We start from the raw sequence: 9912 nt of genomic DNA on the forward strand, positions 1-9912 counted from the left end.
CAATGAACAGATATAATCACTCTATCCTGCTTAAAGCTGAAGGGAATGTTTTTACACACCAACACGTTGTAATTGTAGTCATTCATTGATGCAACGATTCAAGTTTTGGCCAGCTTTGTGTCGACTAAGTTATCTGAAAGGCTTGTTTATCTGGATGTGGGATGTTTTGGACTCTGTGCTGGAGGGTGGACTTTGTGTTGGCCAGTAATCGTTCCCAGAGGAACACCTCCCCAAGCGGAGGAGGGAAAAGCCCGTCTTGGAGAATGATATATAAAGAAGGAGAAAACCTGTCCTCTTCCCTCCAAAGCGCTGGTTTTCATTCTCACAGCCCTGTCACTCCATCAGACAGAGGAATTCACTCGCAGGTCAGTCATCTTACAGCTGTGTGTGTGTGTGTGTGTGTGTGTGTGTGTGTGTGTGGTCTATAAATCAGAACATGAGTTTATAATCAAACATTTGATAAAATATCATTTAAATTTCTGAACAAATACGTGATATATAATTATATTCTTTAAAATAGTGTAATGTATTACTTGTAATATTCATCATATTGTGTTATGAAAGTACACACGCTAGCTGAAATACTTTATATTCTATATATTCTTTATATTATAATGATAATAAATAGATCATTTGCATGTGTTGTAAATATTTACACCGCCGGTCAAAAGCTTAAAAGCGTTTATATTTCTCATGATTTTACAAACTTTTTGATCAAAAGGCTTCTGCTGAAATGCTTGAAATTAGTGTTGCAGACAATTATAATGTGTGCCTAAATATGAATTTCTTTAAGAAACATGTTTAATGGATGAAAAATAGAGTATGCTGTAGTGTGTGCAACAAGTGTGCAGCATAAGTCATTTAAAAGCATCCCAGGATGCACCTCAAAGGTGTGACTTTACTATAGTAATGTGAAATGTGCAGGATGGTCATAATAAAGAATGAGTGTGTGTGTGTGTGTACTGTGTTGTGTGTTGACAGTGGTCAGTATGGTGGGTCTGAAGCCGTCCGATGTTCCTCCTCCTCTGGCGGTGAAGGTCCTCAGTGCAGGAACGGCCGCCTGCATTGCTGATCTGGTCACCTTCCCCCTGGACACGGCTAAAGTGCGCCTGCAGGTACAGACGGGACGTCCCAGCACAGCCTCTGGACTCTGAGCTGATGCATCACTGTGTTTGCACCAATAATACTTCTATATATATTATATATATAAATAATCTGGGTAGTTAGGAATTTTGTCAATTAATTTATTTCTTTGGTTAATATTTATATTAATTTTTCTAATTTGTATTAATAATATTTGTATTAATAGTTCAAATTGTAAATATATACCTTATTTTTTAGATTTCTGAAGAATATATTATTAATATAAAAAATCTATTTTAAATTATTATAATCTGTTTTTTATATATATATATATATATATGTGTATGTATATACAAATGTTAAATATATATATATATATAGTATTATTATATAATATATAACTATTTAAAATTGTAAATCTTTTTAAAATTTATATATAATATTTTCCTGAATATGATTGATTTAAATTATATTGAAAAATACATTTTCATATATTTTGAAATATTACAATATATTATATTATGTTTTTGCACTAATAATATTTTTATGAATATTATATAAATAATCTGGGTAGTTTTGGAATTTTGTTAGGTATTAACAATTAAAATTGTAAACGTATACATTATTTTTTTTAAAGGATTTCTGAAAGAAATGTTTTTTTTTTTTATATATATATATTATATGTTAAACATATTCCCCCGGTTTCACAGACGAGGCTTAATCTAGTCCAAGACTAAAATGCATGTTTGAACTGAAAGCAGTTTGCACTGATATATCTTAAAATATGTCAGTGGCATTGTTCTATCTCAAGATGCGCATCAGTAATGTCTTTAAGGCACGTTTATAAAAGCTACTTGCATGTCTTAATTGAACTAAGACCTAATCCTGGCTTAATCTAAACCCCGTCTGTGAAACCAGTCCTATATATATTAAACAAAAGCACATTTTTGTTTTTAAAGTTGCATTATGATACATCAGTTTTAATTTCTTTCATTATTACATATACTTATGTAATACTTGAATACTCAAGTATTCCTCTAATCCACTCCATCACAATCTGTCCGTGTCCCTGTATTGTCCCAGATCCAGGGAGAGAAGGCGGTGACGGGCGCTGCTAAGGGCATCCGTTACCGAGGTGTGTTCGGGACCATCAGCACCATGGTGAGAACCGAGGGCCCGCGCTCGCTCTACAACGGCTTAATCGCAGGTCTTCAGAGGCAGATGGCCTTCGCATCCATACGAATCGGCCTCTACGACAGCGTCAAGAGCTTCTACACGCGGGGCAAAGACAGTGAGTTCAGTCCTCTATATGTCTATAACACACACCACTGCACAGAGAAGACTAGAGTAAGATCTGCTAGCCCTTAATCACTGTTAAAAAAGGTGTTTGGGTGCAAACTTTTAAAGAGCAATTGCATAAGGAAATATATTTTTTTTATATGGAAAACTATATATCTTTTTTTTTATTTACTTCTAAACTATCCATTTATGCTGTGTTTTTGTGGAAATTTTGAAGTTTTTTTTACCTATTTACTGCACAAATACATAACTAGGCCATAAATTGGCTCATGAAAAATGATTTTTAAAAGAAAAAATCACTTAAATGATGATCATAATTAAATATAAATAGTTTCTGGACATTGCTCTATGTGTTAGGGATAGAACACTGCCATCTAAAGGTTAGTTGAAAAACTTTATTTCTTATAGGAAAGGAATTAAAGTGCAATGGCCAAAGATATCCAATAGAGGGCCATAGAGAATCATTCATTCAACAAGCTTGTTCCATGTTGCATATGTGACATGTGTGTGTTTGTGTGTATGAGATAGAAAGTTCGTTCCACTTTGGGTTTATGCTCTAGGACCAGACCTTGATTTAAATGTAATTTTTTTTTAGATTTATGCCAGTTTTGTTTATTTTATTTGCCAATTTCTAAAAAAATACTCTCTGTTGCAGTGACATACATGTGTGTGTTTGTGTGTGTGTGTGTGTATGAGATAGAAAGTTCGTTCCACTTTGGGTTTATGCTCTAGGACCAGACCTTGATTTAAATGTAAATTTTTTTAGATTTATGCCAGTTTTGTTTATTTTATTTGCCAATTTCTATAAAAATACTCTCTGTTGCAGTGACATACATGTGTGTGTTTGTGTGTGTGTGTGTATGAGATAGAAAGTTCGTTCCACTTTGGGTTTATGCTCTAGGACCAGACCTTGATTTAAATGTAATTTCTTTTAGATTTATGCCAGTTTTGTTTATTTTATTTGCCAATTTCTGTAAAAATGCTCTCTGTTGCAAACACATACATTTGTGTGTTTGTTTATGTGTTTGTGTGTGTGTGTGTGTGTGTGTGTGTGTGTGTGTGTGTGTGTGTGTGTGTGTGTGTGTGTGTGTGTGTGTGTGTGTGAGATAGAAAGTTCGCTCTACTTTTTATTTATGCTCTAGGACCAGACCTTGGTTTCTATGTAGAAATTTTCAGATTTATAATGGATTTACTTTTATTTTTTTGACAAATAAAATAAAAAAAAGTCATTTTTTTCATTTTCCCATTCATTTTCAATGTGGGGTCATTTTGACCCCAAACACCTTAAAAGGTAAAAAAAAATTTACACACCTTTAGAACAACCAAATCAAGCCCAGTTTTTTTGTGCATGTTTAGATAGATTATTTAGGAGAAGTCACAGAGTGTCATGCCCCTGAGATGAAGTTAACACTTTTAAAAAATGAAGGAAAAATCCATTGGGGTCTGTATGACCCCAAACACTGATTATGGGCTAGATGAAGAGTGAGGGTATTGGGATGAAGGTTTGGTTTTGGCCTTGCAGACCCTAACGTGGGCGTGAGGATCTTGGCGGGCTGCACCACAGGAGCGATGGCCGTGTCCGTGGCTCAGCCCACAGATGTGGTGAAGGTGCGTTTCCAGGCCCAGATGAACCTGCAGGGTGTGGGCCGCCGCTACAACGGGACCATGCAGGCCTACAGGCAGATCTTCCAGCTCGAGGGCCTCAAAGGCCTGTGGAAAGGTGTGTATTCTCACGGTTTGGATCATATTACGGTTTTTGATTCACGGAGCGGATCATTTTTCGGATCAGCAAAACAAAAATGTAACGCTGCTTTCCACTTATTACTTAAAACTAGGGGTGTAACAATATATCGTGTCACAATATATCGCAATACAAAAATGCATCGATATGTATCGTGGACGTGGATAGTGACAATATGTATTGTGTATAATTCGCCCAAAAATACATATTTCTGTGTGAGAAAAAAAATTACAGTTTACAGAGTTTTAATTGTCAGTTACTATATATAATGTTTAATAATGCAATTGGGGAATATTTGTGTGTCCTGATAATGCCAGATATCTGATGTTACCAGTAAAAAGTGGCCTATATTATTTTAAATATATCTAGTCAGTGACAGAGTACAAGCATATTCGTCTAAAATAATTCTGTATTTTCATCTTCAGAATCATGAATATTTTTACTCTGGTGTCTCTATTGTCCTGTGCATTGGGTTTCCAGCACCAAGTCCAAGATATTAATTTACGCCCACAATGTAATATCAAATTTAGCATTTTAATCAACAGTGCATTTTGTGTTAACCTTTTACCATATGACTTGGAGTATCGCAATAATATCGTATCGTGAGTTCAGTATCGTGATATGTATTGAATCGTGAAATGAAGGTATCGTTACACCCATACTTAAAACACACTTTTAAGTTCTTCGATACCGCAGCAAAAATGACTAGCCTAACTAATAAAGTTCAAACAGTATTAAAGGCAAGTGAACCGTCAGTAAAAAAAGAAAAAACACACTAATATAACAAAGTTACAAAGTAAGGTCTAAATAGTGTATTCAGGTACAGACATGTTGGCTAATAATCAGGCCTAAATCTAAAACACTATACTGTATAAATTAAAAATAGATAAATGTTTGTTAAAGCTGTGATTTGTTGTTTGATTTAACATTAAGGTAGCAGGTATTTATAGGTTGCTGTCACTTTAAGACCTGATGCACGGATCCAATATAATGATACGCATCCGATTTTCTTCTCAACACATTAGTAATCAGTCATCTATTTGTTCGCATATTGAAGTACATTACGTGTTATATTTTGAAAAATGTATTTCCGAGATGTGCGCAGCATATATTTTGGCCAAAATCATTTTCTTAATCCTAATATGCGTGTGTTTTTCTCATGCCGGCTCTGGCTTTGCTTAAGAAACAACAGCACTGATGATCCCGATGGATATCTTATTTATATGTGATTTGTGTGAATACAGGAACTCTGCCGAACATCACGAGGAACGCCCTGGTCAACTGCACAGAGCTGGTGTCTTACGATCTCATCAAAGAAGCCATTCTCAAACATAAACTCCTGTCAGGTAAGACCCACGACAAACTCACAGTACGCCTGGAAATCAGGAACCTTAAAAAAGCCAGTTGGATCTTTAAAAAAACAGGACAAGCTCTTTGACGTGTCGCTCCCAACTTCCTGTTCATATAGCATAACATCTTGTTTTTATTTAGCTTTTTTTAAAAGAAGGGATCATTGAATCCATAAAATATGATTGCAGCACGTTCCCCAAAACTCAAAAGCATGTGCCAGTGTGTCACGGAGCCTCGAAAACAGGCCAAGAGTCCATAAGGTGACACAGCTGGAGCGTCTGTGATTGGTCAAAAGCTCACACACCCTACTGTCCAACCTCCAATAACCAGTGTGGATCGTGTTGGAATCAACCAGTACAAACCACTTCCATCAGATAAGATAGTACTGGTGACCAGCAAATCAATTACATGACATCAGCACATCTGTAATGAAGGCCTGTGAAAGCACCAGTTATGTTATAGTGTTAATTTAAACTTAAATTAGAAATGCTATCTTGCCAACTAACTGAAATAGTTCCCTTTTTTTTTTTTTCAATTAACAACAAAGAATTTGAAATGTTTAAATTTTAGTAGTAAAATTACTAAAACCAAATCCGAAATAAAAATAAATTAAACCTAAATAAAAATATTACATCTCTCATTACAAAACTACTAAAACTTAAAATGAAAGTAAAACCTGTAAATATATTTTAATATTTTCCATTTTAATTTAATTCTTTATGAATTTTGTTGTTTTTTTGTCTTTTTTTTTAATGTCCGTATATTTCTTATTTTTTTATTTTAAATAACTGATTTTTTTTTATCATTTTAATGAAATTATCGTATTATATTTTAGTTCGATAATGTTTTTTGTTTAATAATTTGTATTTTTAGAGGATTTTGTGGAACTAAATTATATATATGGAATAGTTATGATCCATGTATTACCTGAAAATGAATTTTTCAGCTTAAACTGTGATAAATCTTGAAATCTTTGGAGCACAGACTTAAGTTTGGTCTCTTTTTAAAGACGACACATGGCAGATTATTGCTGAAACAAACAAAAAAAGTTGTAGAAGTTTAAGTTTATTATTATGAAAACTAATATTATTAAATTAAAAATAATATTTTTAAATTATATATGAAAAAGTATATATTTTCCAAAAAATGTTTTACTCTAGAACTCAAAAGCCTAGAGAAAATCAAAGCCATAAATCTAAACAAGTTGTGCTTCAAATTTGAGGCTGATATCTCAAAACATTATTAGTAAGATTTTGTTTGGGCGCAGTACCAAACGTTTGCACTAGATCAAATTTGTTTGTTTTCGATTCGTTTAATTTCCCATTTTTGACCGCGAACAATACAAGTGTGACTATTTTTTTCAGGACCATTTGACCTTTTCAAAAGATGTCCATGATTTATTTTGTTTGTGTGTGTTCACATAGTAAGCGCCAAAACCTTTACTAAGTTTCGTACCATTCTGATTAAGTAAAAAATGCAAAAATATTCGTTAAATTTTTCGGTCAAAAATGACTCAACAGCACCAGAGGGTTAAACTAAATGAAAATGAGAAATGTTGCAATGAAATTTTTTTTTTTTTTTTTAATGTCACTTTACTTCAGTTAACTTGTATTTCAAGTAATGCATTTTTAAAATGTTTTAGTTAACTATAATAACTTGCACTGGACACATTAAACAAAATTAACCAGAGCCTTCAAACACACATATCAGTAATATTGTTCCTGTTTTTGCATCGCAGACAATCTTCCGTGTCATTTTGTGTCTGCGTTCGGCGCTGGTTTCATCACGACCGTGATCGCGTCTCCAGTGGACGTGGTGAAGACTCGCTACATGAACTCTCCTCCCGGTCAGTACAAAAGCTCCATCAACTGCGCCTGGACGATGATGACCAAAGAGGGACCAACCGCCTTTTACAAAGGGTGAGCGAGCACACACTTTAACACTGATCTTATCTGTCTTGCATGCTGTTTACGACTTATAGGGCCTAGTATACGACTCGGATCAGTGTTACATTACGAAATTTTATTGGAGACTAGTAAATTTCACATTTGCATCCTGGTTAAATGGTGAATAATAATAAAACCTGATCTAATGCCGTTTATTCTAAGCACGCACTGAGGTTTTGTTGTCTGTCACTTTAAATGCTCAAGCTCTTCACAGCAGGATGGATTCTGATTGGCTGTCAATGTTTTTATTGTTCATCAACTGGAAACAAAAATCATTTTAAAAGTTATTCCAACAATATTGTTTCTCTGCGCCGTTAAAGTTGTGGCGTTTCACAACTATGTTTTTATTAGAACGATTTTTGAAACTATGTCTTTATCGTTATAGTTTTCGTTAACAGATGAAACTTTTTTTCTCCCTTTCAGTTTCGTTCCATCTTTCCTGAGGTTGGGCTCCTGGAACGTGGTGATGTTCGTGTCGTTCGAGCAGCTGAAGAGAGCTATGATGATGTCCAGGGCCAGATTCGAAGCCACCACGTAGATGCTAAACTTGAACTAACATCCTTTCAAACACACGGACTCACATGAGCGGCTGTTTTAAACACCACTGACGGGACGATGAAAACCAGAGCGCAGGCGCAGAAACTTCCACTTTCAGACTTCCGCTTTGGAAGCTGAACAGGCAACAATACGGGATGCGCATCAATGAGCATTTGATTGAAACATCAGATTCAAGATCATGATCGCCAACCCATCTCCTTCAGGGCATTTTTCATGTATAAATAATTATGAAGCCATTGAACAACGATTGATCATCCATCACACAGATTGAAATGAGAGGATGTTCTGAACCTCACCCCCCTCGATATGTTAATGTACATAATGTTTATGTAATATTTATCTTTCCTCATTTTTTAAGCAATTGGTGCTTTGTTTAAAGCAACCATTTACTTTAATGTCTATTTAACCCTAAAACTTTTCCAACACATAAACCTGAAATGACCTAGAAAGTGAGATTGCCTCATCACTGGAATCCTATAAAGACACAAAGATACGCATGTCTGCATCAATAAAACACCTTTATACAACTTCTGGATGTCTTTATGGGGACTGTGGAATATTAAGTTGTGATACTATGTGAAATAAGATTGATATTTAAACAAATATGAGTTTCCCTTCGAAATTTTTTTTAGGCCTGCATTCATGCTGATGCAAATAATTGTCGATATTTACAGTAAGAATTTTAATATATTAATTGCTTTTTACTGCCAATGTGTGAACAGCTTGTAACGAAACTTAAAAAACGAGACCTTCATCGGATGTATTTACCATAGACAGTATAGAAATGGACAGTCATCTCATTGGAACTCAATTTGACCTTTCGCCGGCCCCTCCCCCAAAACGGCCATTGTCCAATCACACATCATAGCAACCGTTACTATGTGAGCATGTCCAGTCCGACAAACATTCTCCAAGCAAGATGGTGAAGCGGTGCGCCCACGGCGTTTGTAAATCTGTGGAATAAGGGCTGCCTCCGACAAAAAACATTTTCTAATCGACTATAGTTATTCATTTAAGCCATTAGTGGACAAATCGCCCCTTTATATTGATTGAATTACTTAAATAGGCTATATAGCCTACTACAGGATAATGAGCGTTTACGTAATATTCATTCGATTCACATGACGTCACTGTAGCTTTGCGCCGCCATCTTTGCGACCGCCGGTCTCAGTAATGCCTGCAATATGTTGTGCAGTTGGCTGCAACAACAGCCTAAAGAGGAACCCTGAACTGGTATTTTATTCTATACCAAAAGAAGAGAGAATCATTTATTTAAAAGACTTGAAGTCTCATGTTGGTTTGTGGTTAATTATATTTCCATTATACTCTCAGTGGCCAACATTATACAGACTGATATCGACAGATAATGTTTTGTCTTCATTTTATTGTTGGATCTGTTTAAATGCACTTTATCATGGTAAGTTAGTAAGATTTGGGGTTGTTTTGAATATAACTGTTTGTCTGTCTGTTAGTTAATACCTACCTAAATCTAAGAAATATTTTTCTGAAGTTCATAAAGATATTGTCTTCGTCACATGCGCTGTAGATGTTATTTTGTGTAAGTAACGTTAGCTCTGCAGACGATGCATAATATCATCCTTGAAATGCATATTAAAGGACTAGTTCTTCCAAAAATGATAATTCTGCCGTCATTTACTCACCTTCATGTGCAAACCCTTAAGTTTACTTTCCGTGGAAGACAAAGGGACATTTTTGAATATGTAGCCTAATGGAGACTCTTCTTGTCGATGTAATGAAAGTGAATGAGTAACGTTAGCCTACTGGGGGCTGTCACGCAAAAAAATAATAATAATAAAAGACAAAAAAACATCACAAAAGTATCATAAAAGTGATCTAATACGACTCGTCCGTTATATTAATATAGTTATTTATTCATATGATAGCTTTATGTGACGAACAAACTGCAATTTAAGT

The 9912-nt window shown here is 34.9% G+C and overlaps 1 protein-coding gene across 1 annotated transcript; it reads left to right on the forward strand.

Annotated features, from left to right (window-relative positions):
* The first annotated feature begins 208 nt into the window (after positions 1 to 208).
* Positions 209 to 8504, forward strand: ucp1 (uncoupling protein 1). The gene is made up of 7 exons (XM_082165557.1): positions 209 to 365; positions 982 to 1115; positions 2167 to 2374; positions 3905 to 4102; positions 5368 to 5469; positions 7212 to 7392; positions 7843 to 8504. The coding sequence occupies exons 2-7, from the start codon at positions 990 to 992 to the stop codon at positions 7955 to 7957; spliced, it is 930 nt and encodes a 309-aa protein (XP_082021683.1). The 5' UTR covers positions 209 to 365; positions 982 to 989; the 3' UTR covers positions 7958 to 8504.
* The last annotated feature ends 1408 nt before the right edge of the window (positions 8505 to 9912 follow it).

The sequence above is a fragment of the Leuciscus leuciscus genome (assembly GCF_965113295.1).
Source record: "Leuciscus leuciscus genome assembly, chromosome: 3".
NCBI lineage: Eukaryota > Metazoa > Chordata > Actinopteri > Cypriniformes > Leuciscidae > Leuciscus > Leuciscus leuciscus.

Bases quoted from the DNA above. Each gene is read 5' to 3' on its own strand.
- ucp1 (XM_082165557.1), top strand. From the start codon at position 990: ATGGTGGGTCTGAAGCCGTCCGATGTTCCTCCTCCTCTGGCGGTGAAG. The intron at 1,116-2,166 runs GTACAGACGGGA...GTATTGTCCCAG, and splicing joins CGGCTAAAGTGCGCCTGCAG to ATCCAGGGAGAGAAGGCGGT. The intron at 2,375-3,904 runs GTGAGTTCAGTC...TTGGCCTTGCAG, and splicing joins CTACACGCGGGGCAAAGACA to ACCCTAACGTGGGCGTGAGG.